At 37.4% G+C, this 17,220-nt stretch overlaps 1 protein-coding gene across 1 annotated transcript; it reads right to left on the bottom strand.

Moving 5' to 3' along the window:
- Positions 1 to 1,514: 1,514 nt before the first annotated feature.
- TMX1 (thioredoxin related transmembrane protein 1) lies at positions 1,515 to 16,209 on the bottom strand. The gene is made up of 8 exons (XM_026000702.2): positions 15,902 to 16,209; positions 12,701 to 12,816; positions 11,163 to 11,208; positions 8,807 to 8,935; positions 7,069 to 7,114; positions 6,873 to 6,974; positions 6,695 to 6,761; positions 1,515 to 3,309 (listed from the first exon to the last, which is right to left on the bottom strand). Exons 1-8 carry the CDS (start codon positions 16,051 to 16,053, stop codon positions 3,131 to 3,133), a joined length of 837 nt encoding a protein of 278 aa, XP_025856487.1. The 5' UTR covers positions 16,054 to 16,209; the 3' UTR covers positions 1,515 to 3,130.
- Positions 16,210 to 17,220: the final 1,011 nt, after the last annotated feature.

The raw sequence follows: 17,220 nt of genomic DNA, 5'->3' as shown, positions 1-17,220 counted from the left end.
AAACTGGAAAAAATTTATTGAAAGACTTCTAACTTAAACTATCATGATAGATCAGAATATCCTTGGTAACTCTAAAATAAGTCAAAATGTTTAATGTTAATCTTATAATGTAATTACATCCAGAGTTATGCCTTTGATGCACTGGGCTGAATAAGAACACAAGTGACTTGACAGAAACTTGTTTTCAAAAGCACCATTCAAAAATGAAGCTGGACCACTTTCTCACACCATACAGAAGAATAAATTCAAAATGGATTAAAGACCTAAATGTGAGACCTGAAAACATAAAACTTCTAGAAGAAAACTCAGGCAGTAATTTCTCTGACACCAGCCTTAGCAGTATTTTTTAGGTATGTTTCCTCAGAGAAGGGAAAAACAAAAGCAAAAATAAACTATAGGGACTCCATCAAAATAAAAAGCTTTTGCACAGCAAAGGAAACGACTGACAAAATCAAAAGGCGACCTACTGAATGGGAGAATTTATCTGCAAATGATTTATCCAGTAATAGGCTAATATCCAAAATATATAAAGAATTTATACAAGTAGACACCACAAACACCCAAATAATCTGATTAAAATGGGCCGAGGACCTAACAAAACAATTTTCCAAATATAGCATCCAGATGGCCAACAGACATGAAATACTCAACATCACTTATCCTCAGGGAAATGCAAATCAAAACCATGAGGTATCACTTTACCCATCAGAATGGCTATACTTAATGAGAAAAGAGATAACAAATGTTGGTGAGAATGTGGAGAAAAAAGAACCCTTGTGAATGGAAGCTACGATTATACATACAGGACTCTTCATTAAAACTTTTGTCATTCTTGCTAAGTATCTAGATAATATGTAGTAGAACTGCATTTTCCATTGGAGTGGAAAGATTTTACACTTCCAGGGTATCACTGAATAATTACTGGGGGGGGGGGGGGGGGGGGGGGGGAGCAGAGTTCTCCAGGAGGGAGCAGAGTTCTCCAGGATGCTGATACTGCACCTTAATCTTTCCTATAATGGAAACAAAAGGGTTCTGTTAAAGGTAAAATGATACTGCATAGCTTCTGTACACCGCTAGTGTGACAGAAAATTGATTATTCAGATGTCTAGAGTGATGACTGAAGAGTCACTGGAGAGATGCAAGAGTCGTGATGAAATGCAAGATGTTTTCTAAAATATCATGGCTCTACTTAGGCTACTTTAAAATTTTACTTTACTTTTTAAAATTTTCACATTGTTTACTTTTAAATATTCTACATACATAGTATTTTATAATCATTTAAAAACTTAAAATCTATGCTGTGTATATGAGAACACTAGAAAACAGAATGCCTGATTAAGGAGCACGATTTTCCTCTATCATCTCAAGTAACAGAAAAAGAGGTGTATGACTCTAGCTTTTTGACTGTACAGATCAAGAACACACAGTGACACAACTATTCATCTGAACATTGTTAAATACAAAATAATTAGGCTTTTCTAAATATGCAACCAGAAATCACACTTGTCTCCAGCTTTAGTGAAGTGCTTAGAAAAGTTTATTTTGTGCTTAGACTATTTTTCTAAAGCATCACAAAATTATTATACATCCAAAACTCATCAATGATAGAATGTTTAATATTCTAAAGGCAAGATCTTTCAGAAAAACTGTTGTACATTATGATACTGTGTAAGTCTAATGGAGTCACATAGCAGCAGAATCTAGACAAAAGGGACCATCACAGAAATTTTCTATTACATAATGGACAAATGACTCATTCTGAGTTATGGTTTTTCCCCGTTTTGTAGGTAATACAGTTCTTATTTCCACTCATCACACCTCACTGCTTTTGCTGAAAGGTGAAAACTCTGTGCTGTAGCTGTCTGAGGAGTAAAAACATATTAAATGTCCCATACTGCTGATGCTTACCTGTGAAATACTACACAATAAAAAGTACAGCAGAATATGGATTTTGTGTGTTCATAAACTTAAGAATGCTATGATTTTTAAACATCAAACATGTACAGCCTTTGTAAAATCAATTAAGAACTTTCTGTGTGAGGACAAACGTACATTGAAAATATACACTGAGATACTTTTTCCTGAGTAGAATGTTAACTTTATTTTATATCAAATTAAGTTTCTATGAATTTTCAAAATGTAAAATATCAAAGCTTTTCCTCAACACCAAATAAAAATCAGGAATGTTCACTTTCATATTAAAAAAAAAAAATTCAAGTAGAGGTTCAGTAGAATGTTATAAAACCTGAAATGAATGGCCAAAATTTTAAATTATTATTAGATAGCTCTTCAATTTTAAGAATCCTGCAGTAAACTTCAGTTTGAAACAACAAAAAAGAACCATTTATTAAAGAATGAAAAACATTTCCAGAAAATTATCCAATTTGGAAAATGAAAAATGTAACCCATGGTAAAAAAAAAGTACAAATCATACACTGAACAGAAGGGGACAATAAAAGCAACCGACCTTTATAGGAATCAAGACAACACCATGGACTTATATAAAAACTTCCTAAATCAGTAGCATATCCTGTATTATCACATGTAGAAAACTAAAGCAAAGTAGTTTTTATTAGTTGCATAATCTAAAAATAGGAAGGAATTTTGGACTATATCTCTAAAATGACCAGAGTTGTCACTGAAATACACATTTCTTCAGACAATGGGCAAAGTTCCCATTTATGGGAAAATGTTCTTTTTTCACACAGTGAAACTGAGAAAAATCATATCAAATGAGAAATCTTCTTCTCCAAAGTAATCCTCTTAAGTATCTCAATAATGCAATATTTGGGAAATGTAATTGTTCAACTCAGAAAACTTGAAACATTATTAACATACTCAAATCTTATTGCTTGGCACCAGATTTTTCAAAAATTAAAGAATTGTTTAAACCACCATACTGCTGTTCTTAAATCCTATTTCAAATTTTTTTACGTAGTATTACTTTTATTTTCTGAAGGTAGTCTGTTCAAGTGCTACTTTTATTTTCTGAAGGTAGTCTGTTCAATCTAATGACAATCTAGACTGAACCTTGCAATGTACAAGCATGTCACAGTTCACTTCAAACCAAAAAGAAATGATCGATCTTCTGTTTTTGCCAAAATAATATTACAACATTTAGAGAAATTAACTAGGATTTATCTGTGGCCAATGAAGGACCCACAGAACGTTGTCTTATGGCATTCTGTGGAAAGTCTTTGTTTGTTCCTTCTTTACTTCCAGCTTCCTCTTCTGAAACATCTTCTTCATCAGCCTCTTGTTCCTCCTCCACTTTTTGCAAAGATTGAGAAGACTCTGGTAATAATTTTTCTTAAAGATAAAGACCAGATGGAATTAGGAAGTATAAACTTCCAGTTATAAAATAAATAAGTCACTGACATGAAAAGTACAGCATAAGGAATATGTAATAGCATTATATGACAACAGAAAATAACATCCACAGCGGGCATTAAAAAATAATAATAATAAAAATCAAGACCAGAAATAGGTTTTCCTTGTTGATGTACTAGACTTGCACTAGAGTAAAATCAAGAGACAATTCATATGCCCATAAATTGCTTTGCCACTTTATTTATCAATCCTAAATTTAGATTTCCAAAAGGAATATCTTTAGGAATAAACGACACCATAAAAATAAAAATTGGTTTGCAAGATCCACCTGACTTACCAAATTCATTATAATTACCTGCTTGTTTATAAACTGAACTGACATTAATAAGCTAAAATTAATGCTGTGATTGTGGATGCTGTAAGAAAATACACTGCTTTAAACAGAGCTATCTTAATTTGCTATTACATCTTCTAGCTGGGTGCCTGGGTGGCTAAGTGGCTAAGTGTCTGCCTTTGGCTCCGGTCATGATCCCAGGGTCCTGGGATTGAGTCCCATATGAGACTCCTTGCTCCGCAGGGAACCTGCTTCTCCCTTTGCCTCTACTCCCCTCCCTCTCTCTGTCTCTCACGCATGAATAAATAAAATTTTTAAATCAATCAATCAATCAATCACTCTTCCAGTTAACAAGTACACTGAAACAAATCACCACTACCTTCATTTCGGTTCCCAGATGAACAGGAATCAGACATTTACAATTAAAGGTTATATTCCTACCCAGGTTTTTTCAAGGAGTTTCACAAATGTTCTTCCTTACATATATAAAAATTACAAATAATATAATGTACAAATCCTAAGTATTCAGCTCAATGAATTTTTTTTAAAGATTTTATTTATTTATTCGTGAGAGACACAGAGAGAAAGAGAGGCAGAGACACAGGCAGAGGGAGAAGCAGGCTCCATGCAGGGAGCCCGACATGGTACTCGATCCCAGGTCTCCAGGATCATGCCCTGGGCTGAAGATAGCACTCAACCGCTGGGCCACCCAGGCTGCCCAGCTCAATGAATTTTCTATGTTCACACATATAACATATATACCCTTTCCATTCTTTTAAAAAGACCCATTGATAATTAACTTCAACTTAGAACACACCATGTTACTGAGATACAGAACACAGAATTGGGTCAATGAGCTTCAGTCTGTTCAGTGATCCTAGCCTGCCCCTAATCTTAGGTGATCCAGAAGAGAGTAGGGAGATGCAAGGGTGTTAAGGCACAAGAAAACACTGGAAGAAATTACCACATGGTGGACAGTGTTATTTGGTCTGGCATCCCTCCTTCTGTTGGATTAAGAGCCCCTTTTCTGTACCACATCTCATGTAGCAGTGGTGAGCACTACAGTATGCAACAGCAGTTCTCCACCAGGGGTGATTTTGCTGCACCCTGCCCCCATCCCCTATTCCCCACCTCCTGGCCAAAAGAACACTTAGCAATGTCTGGAGATATCTTTGGTTGTCACAACTAAGGAGCAGTGCTACTGCCAACAAGTGGGATGCTACCAAACATTCAACAACATACAAAAGACAGTCCGTCACAATTAAAAATTATCCAGTCCAAAAGGTGAGAAGTGTTCAGGCTGGGAAACCCTGGTTCAGAGTGACTGTTCCAAACAAGTGAACCCTCTATACTAGTGGAGTACATGGGAGTTTTTCTAAAAGATAGGTGGGTGTAGGGAAAAAAATTTATCTCCTTCTTACTCTGGATTGTGAACTATGGCTCTCTTAATCATTTTATGCTAAGGACTGGAAAGAGCCAAAAATGAAGCAAACTAAGGCATAGAAAACTAAGCAATTCAGAAACACATCTTAACATTTGAGCCCTAGAATCCAACCATCTCTGCCCTCAAGACTTCCTTGCTATCTGAAGCAATAAACTTCCATTTAGCTTAAAGTTGGACTGAGGTAGGTCTTACCTAGCAACTCAAAATCTAAGTTAAACACACATACTGGAAAACAACTCAAATCATGTGGCCGGCTGTATCACATTAAAGTATGGGTTAATATCTATCAGTTGTGCCACAGATTACTTAAGAGACAAATTTGTTGTTAGCTTTAAGGGTTTTTAAGTGGTATAAACATTACATGTACATTCACCAACTTTTATTATTTTTTTTATTCAACAACTTTTAAATGGTCTTTTAAGTAATCTGTGCTTGCATTTCTTTCTTACAGGTCAGTGGCTCTTGTTTATAATGATTCCTTTCCCTGTATATGTCCTTTTCATTACTGATGTAATGATCTAAGAAATGAAAAGATAATCTGCCAATTATCAGCAATCTCCACTGATCTCAACTAAAGAGTTCTGATCTCAAAATATCCTAAGTCATGAAAGGCAGCACGATGAAAATGTCATGCCAACAGTCTAATTTAGGCTCTACTCTACTCTGTCACTTCTGTGTGACGCTGGGAAAATAGTTCACTTCTCTGAGCCTTACGTTCCTCAACCACAAATGGAGAGGGTATCACTTATGAAATCTAGAGAGTTGCTGAAAATTGAATGGGATGGCACAAAATGAAAGTTCTTTATAAACAGCAAACAGGAGTGCTTCCAAATCAGTATAATTCTCAAGATTAAAATGCATGTTTGAGAAGCAATTATATTAAGACAGACATCAGTGAATACTTCTAATTATATAAACTCATCTTGGAGTACAGTGTCAATGCTAATCCTAAATCAGCTATTTTTCCAAAAGCCTACCATAAAAACTTAACTTGGCTAGCATATAAAGAAAAATTTTCAAATGTGGTCACTATAATAATGAATGACTTCAAGAGTAGAATATATTCAACCTTTTCTCATTCAAGTATACTCAAATGGATCCATGAATATCATGGAATTTTCAAATAAAATGACAACAGACCAATGTCATTAAATATCTACAAGTTATATGCACTGTTAAAATTATCCACATTATAATTTTTTTTTTTTTTAAATTTATGTATTATAGTCACAGAGAGAGAGAGGCAGAGACACAGGCAGAGGGAGAAGCAGGCTCCATGCACCGGGAGCCCGACGTGGGATTCGATCCCGGGTCTCCAGGATCGCGCCCTGGGCCAAAGGCAGGCGCTAAACTGCTGCGCCACCCAGGGATCCCTTATCCACATTATAAAAGCCAAGAAAATAACTATGTTCCAAAATCCACCAGGCTGTCATTCTTACACAGAATAAGTGTCTCCCAGTTCCTTCCAACATAATCTACCATTCATATTTAGAAAGCTAAGCTGGAAGGGCAATCTGTTATGTGTGTGATTATGTTCACAGAAATGAACAGAATTATAGCAAATAAACATTTAAAAATATACTTACTGGAAGGGTATGGCTGTGGTCTGCGCCTTTTTGAAGGAAAAAGGCAATCTGCCACAAATATCATACACTGCAAAAATAAATACAAGAAATTCAAATGTATATAACAGAGCTAGTGTAACTACATTAAATTATCAGATTTATTTTTTTTTCCCTAGTACTCTGAAAATGAAATACTTACAAGTCCTAGTAATAGTCCTGAAAGCAGAGTGGCTAAAGCAAAAACTGTATATGATCCCCAAACTGGTAATCCCAGGTCTTCAATAAAATAGTTATGGCAAGTCTAAAACCAAAAGAAAAAAATAAACTAAAAACCTAGTTGTTTAGAATAAAAGTGTCAAAAATGTTTAAAATAGAAATAAAACTTTAGCCCATACCCGGATCCACATAGACAGCTGAAAGAGTGCAGACATACTACTCATCCTGAAAGAGAGGGGAATCAGAAACTGAGTAAGACACACAGCTTAAAAGTACAATATGTGCATATCTATACCTTCTACCTTTCAGTCAAAATTTCCCCATCATGACAGATTTTATTGCTGGTGTTAATCCTCCAAAGCATGAGCAGAGAAGGGAGCCTGAAGGGAGAACTGGGAGCACTTGTTGAACTGATCCTGCCCACCTAAGAATTATCCCCCTTTTGTATTAAAAATAAATCTTACAATAGCATTAGTTTGATATCATTTAATGATATACAAGAAACTACATAGGAAATAAATGCTAAGTAATAATATAAATAAAAATAATAATTATTTTCACATAAACCCAAGTAGCTTAGATGGGAATTTAGAAAAAGGCATGCTCCAAAACTAAGAAGGGTTTGTACCCACAAACCCTGTTTTCCCCCAGAGGAAAAGTGTTACCACTAACACATGAACTAATTCACACCTAAGCCAAAGTTCCTGGATGCAGGATGGTCTTACCCACTGCCAATCATTGGGTGGGTGAACCTAATGACACAGAAAGTGCCTCTTTCAGTCCACCAGTAAAAAAGGCATGAACTGCTGAATTCAACAGAGACTTACAAGCTACTGGAGAGGGGAAGAGTCATTTACAAGATTTCAAATTAACAAAAATCAGTTGCATTTTCAGTTCAACACAAAAAGGTGATTCAACCACATTGCTTCTCCTGTTTAAACTGCAAAATGGGAACAGGAACAAGGAACTGAAACATAAAGCACTGTTGTAGCCTCACTGTAGTCAGCACTAATTAGGCTCTATCAGGAATATCAGGTGCCTTAATTGGGCTGGCATGATGGTTCAGTAGGGGGAATTCTGAGAGCTATAGGACAATTGAATTCAGAGATTATCACAGGAAAGGTGTCAGGAAAAGGTGGTAAAGAAAAAATTCTACTTCAAAATACTGCCTAGGGTTGATCTTTCGTCCACTCCCAGAATCCAGAGCATTTTTATCTCTTATACCATTGGTGTAACAACACCCCCCATCCTTCAAGAGCAAGTGTGGTAAGAGGACAGGAAGAAACAGATTGGCCACACCAGGATGACTCCATGGGGACCTCAGCAAAACTCAGTATTTCTGGATGTCTCTCAAATGATGTGTGAGGCCTTATATGCCAACAGCTAAGAGGAAATATGCTGGCTATCTCCAGGCATTACTACTCCATTTGCCTAGCTATACATAAAGCCCAGTGGTTATTCATGCCATTAAGATCATTGTTCATCTATACTATTCAACCAAAAAATTATCAGATGAGTAGAATAATTCAATCACATGAAGAACTGAAATCTAAAGACAGCAAAAGGAGATACATGTTTGAGGCTTCTCATTCAAAGAATAAGTTCAAATGATAACTTTACCCATTATACTGTTCAGGAAGACTCTTTAGTTTTTGATGATACAAATAATCATGATCTACAAAGCTAAAATATTCCTGAAAAGGCTTTCAATTCTAGTGAATGCCTCCTTCTAGCTTAACAAGGATCAAAGTATCGGACTTAAAAGAAAAAGCCAAACTAAAAATATCACAGTAAATATAAATGTACCGTTAAGGGTCCAAGAATTAAAACTCAGTATGAATGCTTTATTCCCACAAAATGTAATTATCTGGTCCAACTGATTCTGAAATAAATAATAGAAAAATCCTTCATACTTACAGAACAGAACCTGGACCAAACCATGATGAAACTGGTTCAATACTTTTCCACTCTTTCTCACTTATGAAATTTATGAAGTCCTTCTTAGTCCTTGGGCCTTGATAGCGCCTAAATTCACCATCTTTACAACTAAAGAGGATCAGAATTACATATTAAACAGAACCAAGTAGGTAAATTTTGTGTTTGTTTTACTATTTCTTTAACATCATTTTACAATCAATCCTTATATTCAGAATCATTAGTAATGCATAAGTAACAAATCATACTAACTGCCTACTCATAACATCTTAGCTCCAAATTTAAACAATGGGGTTATAAACAATCATAAGCCTTAAGACTATTATTACCTTTCCAAATAATAAAACTATGAAACACAGTAGTTATATGTCAATTATAGCTCAATAAATGTGTAACGCACATATTAAAAGGATGACTGCATGAAAAGTTGTGAGAATAGTGTGAGAATAGTGTCTGGCACTTATTAATTATTAGCCACTTTTAAACTATATAGGTTAAAAATTTAAGGCATTTTTCTGGTATTTTCAGCCCTAATCACATCATTTTAGCTGTGCTACTGTGAAGTCCTGGAGGGATCTGTTCGTGTTTCCTTTCCTCTTATTTTACTGTCTGCTTTGCATTCTTCCTGACAGCCACCTCCCCCTTCCCATTCCCAATGTATGAAGTTCTCATAGGTTCAAAAATGTTCTCCCTGGTCCCACATCTTCACTATTTTCAAGCTACCCTAAATAATACTGCCAGTCCAACCCTATATAATACTTTTATTTTTATGGCTTAAGTGCAAAAACCTTCAAAAATTCCCTACCTATAGTAGGGTTAGAGGATCCTTTAGCCATCCAGAGCCAAAGACCACAAGGAGGCCCCCTCTCAAAAAACACAAAGTTTTGTAACGTCAATGGCATTTGAGCTGTTTTTGAGGAATAGGGAGAAGTTCAACAGGTGAAAGAATGGGCATGACAAACAATGTGACTTAAAAAAAAAGACAGGAAATTCCAGATAAGTTCAGGGGATGTTAATAAGTGAGAAGGAAAATCAAAGACAGTGATTAGAACCAGTTAAGGGGCATGTGGAGAAAAGAACTGAGTGAAAATGGACAGTAGTACTTACGGAGACATAGAACACGTGTATGAACAGGCACAAAGGGAGTAGGGATGAATACAAAGGTATAGGGAAACAGACATAAACATGAAAAAAAAAAGTTGACAAAGAAAAGCGAGATACAGACACACAAAAAACTGTCAACTTGCTTTCATGATTTTATATGAGAAGAGAAGTACCTCCTGGCATTCAACTCACCAGCTAGATGAACTTTATTTACCTTATAGGGCAGGTCAGGCATACCTCAGAGATATCACAGTACCACCCCGGTAAATCACAACAAAGCAAGTCACAAAACTTTGTGCTTTCCAAACACATATAAATATTTACTGTACTGTGGTCTACTAAGTATGTGATAGCATGTCTAAAAAAATGTACATACCTTCCTTAAAAAATACTTTATTGCTAAAAAATGTAACCCATTAACTGAGCTTTCAGTAAGTTGTAATCACTTATTACAGACCATCCATAAGAAATACAGTAATGAAAAAGTCTGAAATATTGCAAGAATTACCAAAATGTGACAGAGACCCAAAGTGAGCAAATGCTATTGGAAAAATGGTACAGATTAGCTTGACACAAGGCTGCCACAAACCTTCAATCTGTAAAAATCACAGGATCTGTGAAGCACAATAAAATGAGGTGTGCCTGTATAGACTTGAGATTTCTGATCCCCAGTTTAAAAGAGAAATTCAAACTAAAAGACATGATACTGAAGACTACATAATCTTGTTCATTCTTACTTAGCACTCAACCATTTCACTTACTACTGTCTGAAGATTGAGCTATAGCCCTTTCAAAGCTAATTTTTGAACATATCAGATTCATGAGACTATTTATGACTGTTCATGAGATTATCCAAAGGGTAGAATGCTTATTTCTGCACTCTTTGGAAAATTCAGGTTTGCATCTACATCCCTGTGATGAACCAGGAACCACCCTAGCCCAGTGATTTTTCTGTTACCAGACTTTCTACAGGACTTAAACACAACTCTGGGCTCATCATCATTTACTATACTATTTGGTATCATATGAACATCATCCTCCAAAATAATTACAAAGCTCTGAGACCAGGGACTGTCTCATACATCATCCATCTATCTAGAGACACCTTGGACAGCACTAAGGGCAAAATAAGCCTTACTGAATATAATGCTGTTTAATCCAGGCCAGAGGCCTACTATTCTGATTATGCTATGTCGAATCCTTCTCTGTAACTACAGATTCTTCAAATACTTACTGATAAATAGTAGGAAGAGCAGTTATGATAAATCGTCCACTCAGCCCTAAAAATTATAAAGATTAGAAATAAATACAAGAAAGAACACACAGCAGGTTTTATATGAGCCAACAATCACTTGCTACTAAAAGTTGATTCTCAATTATTTCAATATTAATGGGGAAAGCATATGAAATCATACCTAAAAGTAGTTGAGCTTTGTAACAATAAAAAATCCTAATTATGTACTTAAAGCAACTTTAAAAATCAATACTATTGCACAGTATCTCAATTACAAGTACGTAATGCTTAAATATCGAAGGTATCTGTGAATATATATATTAACATTTGATCAATTATACCACTGTGTGATAAGACTACTAGCAATGAGTAATGGGAGAGCACAATATAACAGTAATCTTAGGTCTAAATCAAATGAGGAATCCCTGGGTGGCTCAGTGATTTAGTGCCTGCCTTCGGCCCAGGGTGTGATCCTGGAGTTCCGGGATTGAGTCCCATATCAGGCTCCCTGCATGGAGCCTGCTTCTTCTCCCTCTGCCTGTGTCTCTGCCTCTCTCTCTCTCTCTCTCTCTGTCTCTCATGAATAAATAAATAAAATCTTAAAAAAATAATAAAGTAAAATAAAATAAAATTGCATTTGACATTCAAAAAACAAAGGCAGAGTCTAATGTGTTATTAAAAATGGAAAATATAAAAAAATGGAAAATATTTTGAATCTTTCATAAGGTGAGCAATAACAGCTAACATTACTAACCATGTTAGGCAGTAATATAACTAGAGTTTAATCTATGCCTCAGTTTTCTTATCTGTAAAATGGGGATATTACCTATCTCACAAGGTTGTACAGAACTATATGTATAGGATAAACGCAAAACACTTGGAACAATATCTATACCAGGTAAGTGCTGGGAACAAATTCAACAACCCAAGTTTATTGTGACCAAGAACAGGTAAGATAAAGCTGGTCTAAGAAAGGAGCATCCGTAAGAGTAGGGCGTGCCACTTGTTCAGGGGGCCATGTCAGGAGTATATTTGACCCCATAACCATGAGATCTTTGTATTAAAAGGTATTAAATTTGAAACCCAATTAAAAGATTCAGATCACTTGTCAGGAAATGTGCCCTTGGCTCTATATAGAACCTCAACCACATGCTCCTTATTCTGAAGCTTGGTATGGATGCAAATGACAGCTTGGCCAATGTCCACCTAAACCACAGTATTCTAGGATTTCTCAAAGGCATCTTACCACTAGTCTGGGGCCTGGGATAAGAAGGGAAAAAAAGATCAGATCAGAGGCTCTTATATGGGCAAGAATGGGGAGAAGGCAATGTCTCCAAGGTCCCTTAGAGCAACACAATCTGCTTTCTGCAGCCACTGCACAAGGATCCCTATCCCTCATCGGGGAGGTAGGTGAGCTTAAGTAGCATAGACAGTTATGTTTTCAAAATCTAAGGAAAAGTAGTTAAAACCAAGTGATGTGGCAAACAGGATGAACATATTAACCCAATCTGCAAAGACTAACCACGGACTTACAGTACCTGGCTGCTCTGTGACATCTACTTTTGCAACATTAACCTCAAGATCTTCTCCCCATTCAGCAAAACTTTCCCATTCTGGTTGAAGATTCTGACAAGCAGGACACCATGGAGCATAACTAAGAAATATAGTTTAAAAAAAAAAGTTAAGCACCATATGATCACACAGAGATAAAAAATTCTATATGTGTAATTTGTGAAGAATATTTCATACTAAAAACAATACAGCAAAATGATTAATTTTGTGAAGATGAAAAAGTTTTAATTGTGGGTCTAACATTCTGGAAATCAAAACTCTTAACTGATTACACTAATTACAGAAAAGTAATTGTGAGAGTAAGTTCTTAAGACACAAAAATAAGTTCTTAAGACACAAAAGTAAGTTTCTAAGTTCACATGCAAAAGAGCTCTTTAAAAACTTTTGAATTTCTCGGATGCGTGGGTGGCTGGCTCAGTGCTTGGGTTAAGCATTTGCTTTGCTTTCAGCTCAGGTCAAGATCCCAGAGTCCTGGGATCCAGCCTCCAGTCAGGCTCCCTGCTCAGCAATAGGAAGTCGACTTCTTCCTCTGCCCCTTCCCCCACTTGTGTGCGTGCTCTCTCTCAATAAATAAAATCATAAAAAAAAAAAAAAAAACCCCAAAACCTGTAAATTTCTCTATAAATACGTGGCCATTGGAAACCTCAAAACCAAATCTGGAGCTCACTAGTTTTAATAATTTGCACTACAGGAGTCACAAATGAGAAAAATAGGAACTCCCCAGGGCTGAAGTGAACAAGGAAATGTAGGCCCCTACTTAATGGAGAATAATCACCAGCAAGACCACCAGGAAGCAATTTACAGCTTGGTAGCAAGGTCTAGCTTTTATTTAAAATTAGCTGAAAATCTGCATTTTTATGCAAAAATGTTACCTCAAAACTAAGACACAAACAGTAGGCAAGCCAAAAAAAATTCCTTTTGCCAGCCCTTGGTCAGCCAGTTTCTAAGACCTCGGGTTTACAAATCTATGGGTAAGTTTATTGGCTTTTTAATTACTCCTCAGACATTCAGCATCTTTCAAGGCCCTGATTTTCCCCCAGGATTTTATCATCTTTTAATTTGAGTTTAAAAAAAAAATCAGTTTTTTAAAAAATGTAACCAAGAATAAAAAATCAGTTTTTTTAATGTAACCAAGAATAAAGCCTGTACTTGTTGAACACAAGAGTAGTTTCTACATTTCATTATATCTGAAATTACTTTATGAAAATAAAATTCCTGAAAGTAATTGGCACTGTGGAACAAGACTAGCACCATACATGAAAGGGAAAGCCCTTAACAAGAGATTGTATTTCAATGAAAATATCTCTGTAACAAAACCGATCAAGATGGATGTAATGCAGATAACAGACTTGTAATATGAGCTGACTATCATTAGGACTAGAACAATCTATCCCCCTTTTCAAGTTCCTCTTGTTTCTTAGGTGCTTTTTAAAATCTTAACCCCAAATTCGGTAAGCTAAAGGAAAAAAATAAAAAGTACAATAATATAGTCTAATTTCACTGAGTTCTAATTCAAACCCCCTAATAAACTTTTGACCACTATATTTATAGTTTAAGCAAATGAGTTAAAAAACTTCAAAAAAAGAAAAACTTCAAGTACCACTTGACTGTATTTTGCACATAAATTCATAATCACTATTGTTTAATATTCATGAAACTGTAACTATTTTATTGGCACAATCTAAAATAAGTCATTCATGTCAATAAAAACTAAATGTTGTCCTTGGTTATATTTCCTCTGCCCTGTAGCTTCAAAGGTGCCTGAAAATCCATTTCACTAAGTTACAGATTATATGTATACTACAAAAACACTTCCCCCTAAGTTTTCCTTCATATAAATGTTCTACGCCTTTTTTGATTTTATAACTCAGGAGTTACTGATTTGGCCTTCTGCGCTCTCCTTTAGGGACATCTACCTCCATCCATCAACTGGCAACCTAAGGATACAGGAAATCACTCACCTGAACTGTTTTAAAGAAGGGGGCTATTCTAACAATTATTGCATACCTACTCTTAGGCTCTGAAAACAGAAAGGAAGCCAGTATAACAGCACTGGACCACATTAATTAAAGCCTTTAGGCATTTCTCACTTGTAAAATGCAGGAAATAATACCTTACAGAATTTGTAGAGCATTAAACGGGATAATGTATGCAAGGTGCGTAGCAGTGTCTAGTACACTTAACACTCATTAGTGTTTTTTTAACTAACATCACTAACACCACTATTATCAATAGTAGTACCATTATCATTATCATCACCACCACCACCACCACCAATCAGCAACTAAAGCAAAGGGAGGCAGAAGGGACACTATTAGAGTCCCCACAGAAAAGTGATTTCTTCTGTACAGTAAATCATCATTTACTGTGGTCTTAAGAGTTTATAATCACACTCATACATTAATTTTACTTTTTAATGAAATAACACTTGAGCCTAAAAGTAACAGTCCACCGTATTCAGTTCTTTGCAAAAACACACATCCAAAGGAAAATTGAGATGTGGAGAAAGTGAAACAAACAAACAACAAAACAACAACAAAAAAAACCAAAGCAAAAGAAAATTTAACAACAATCCAACTTGAATTTACTCAGCACCTCAAATAAGAATATACTCAATCCATAAACTAAAACTTAAGATTAAAAAAAAAGAGTCTCAAAAAAAAAAGAGTCTCAAATTCCAACACTATAAATGGACTTTTAAAGGATAATTAGAAGGAGAAGAGAGGTTCTGCTCAATTCACTCTTTTGTAAAGTCTGGTGAAAAGTCAAGTGAGAAGTTTGTGGAGGGATCATGCTAAGATAGACAGCTGTATAGGAGCTAGTGAGACCAACCACCTCCAGCCCAGTCATGAAAAGTTGAGCGAGAATTCCCAGCGGGACGCCGTCTCGGAGCCGCAGCACAGCGCTAGACACACCCTTCGGGGGAAACTCAACGTTCCCGGGTAAGAAACCAAGGGGTGGGACCAAGCCAGCGGCGCATCCGAATACGAGTTTAGGGATCCCGAAGAGGCAGGGGCGCCGGCTCCACGGCTCCGAGGCGTAGTACTGGGGAGCCCAGGGCCCGCAGGGCGTGGTGGGTGGAGGTGAAGTCGGGTGTCCAGACGTGGATCCAGGACGCGGACCTTCCGGCCCACCAAGGGGACCCGAGACAACCGCCCCACACTCACAATTCTATCATCCACTCTCCTTTCAGCAACTCTTTCCAGTTCTCGTCCGTGATGATGCGCACGTCGCTCCGCCGCCCGTGGGTCCAGGGAGCCCCCCAAACCAAGAGCAGCAACACTGCCACAGGAACCACGGGACTCCCGGAGGGCGTCATTCCTGCAGCTTGCCCACCCCACAGCAAGCGCGGCGGCCCCCACCTCTGCGCAGCCGCTCTTCACTTCCGCCCTCGCGGGCTAATCTGCGCATGCGCCTGACCGCGCGGCTCAGCGCGCGCGCGCGCGCGCTCCTGGGAACTCTCAATGCGCATGACAAGGCCGAGTCCGACTGAGTCGGTTTGTAAAGCACGCCTATCCCTAGTGCGCATGACAGAGTTGCAGTTTCTTCCCACCCTCTGGTGAGCCCCCAGTACGTTTGGAAAGGAGCAGCACAGGCAGGGGGCGTGGCCTAGAGAGTGGGGCGGGGCTTCGGAGATGACTGACTTAAATACCGCTCCAGGGATCCCTGAGTGGCGCAGCGGTTTGGCGCCTGCCTTTGGCCCAGGGCGCGATCCTGGAGACTAGGGATCGAATCCCACGTCGGGCTCCCGGTGCATGGAGCCTGCTCCTCCCTCTGCCTGTGTCTCTGCCTCTCTCTCTCTCTCTCTCTCTCTCTCTCTCTGTATGACTATCATAAATAAAAAATAAAAAAATAAATACCGCTCCAGCTTTTTGGCGCCAAATAATTGGTAGTCGTACTTCCTCCAGCCAATTGGTAAGTTTACTCTAAAGCAGTTTCCAATTAAGTGCCCTTTAGAGTTTCCCTTGCTTCTTTTGAAGTTTTTTTGTAGTAAAGCTAATGAATGTTTATGTAAATGAGAATATTGGTTTACTCGGGGAATACAGACTGGAAAGGTGCAACAAGGGAACCTTAGGGCATACGTTTTACATTCCTTATCTTGGTCTCAACAGTTGGTTACATGGGCGTACACATATAAAAAACCATCAAGCTGTACATGTTGAGATTAGTGCACTGTATGCACTTTAGGATGTATGTTGTCCTTCAATTTCTTTTTTTTTTCAAGATTTTTTTTTTTAAGATTTTATTTATTCATGAGATACAGAGAGAAAGAGGCAGAGACACAGGCAGAGGGAGAAGCAGGCTCCATGCAGGGAGCCTGACGTGGGACTCGATTCCAGGACCCCAGGATCACACCCTGGGCTGAAGGCGGCGCTAAACCGTTGAGCCACCCGGGCTGCCCTCAATTTCTTTTTAAATGTAGTAGTTGACAGAGATGCAAGATCTGAAATTCAAAATGGGAACAAAACACATAGGCTTATAACAA

This window comes from Vulpes vulpes, chromosome 6, assembly GCF_048418805.1.
Source record: "Vulpes vulpes isolate BD-2025 chromosome 6, VulVul3, whole genome shotgun sequence".
Taxonomy (NCBI): Eukaryota; Metazoa; Chordata; class Mammalia; order Carnivora; family Canidae; genus Vulpes; species Vulpes vulpes.
The sequence above is the reverse complement of the archived record's forward strand: the minus strand, read 5'-3'. Positions and strand labels throughout refer to the sequence as shown.

Bases quoted from the DNA above. Each gene is read 5' to 3' on its own strand.
- TMX1 (XM_026000702.2), bottom strand. From the start codon at position 16,053: ATGACGCCCTCCGGGAGTCCCGTGGTTCCTGTGGCAGTGTTGCTGCTC. The intron at 12,817-15,901 runs GTGAGTGTGGGG...TATATTTCTTAG, and splicing joins GGAGAGTGGATGATAGAATT to TTATGCTCCATGGTGTCCTG. The intron at 11,209-12,700 runs GTACTGTAAGTC...TATAATTTTTAG, and splicing joins AGATGTCACAGAGCAGCCAG to GGCTGAGTGGACGATTTATC.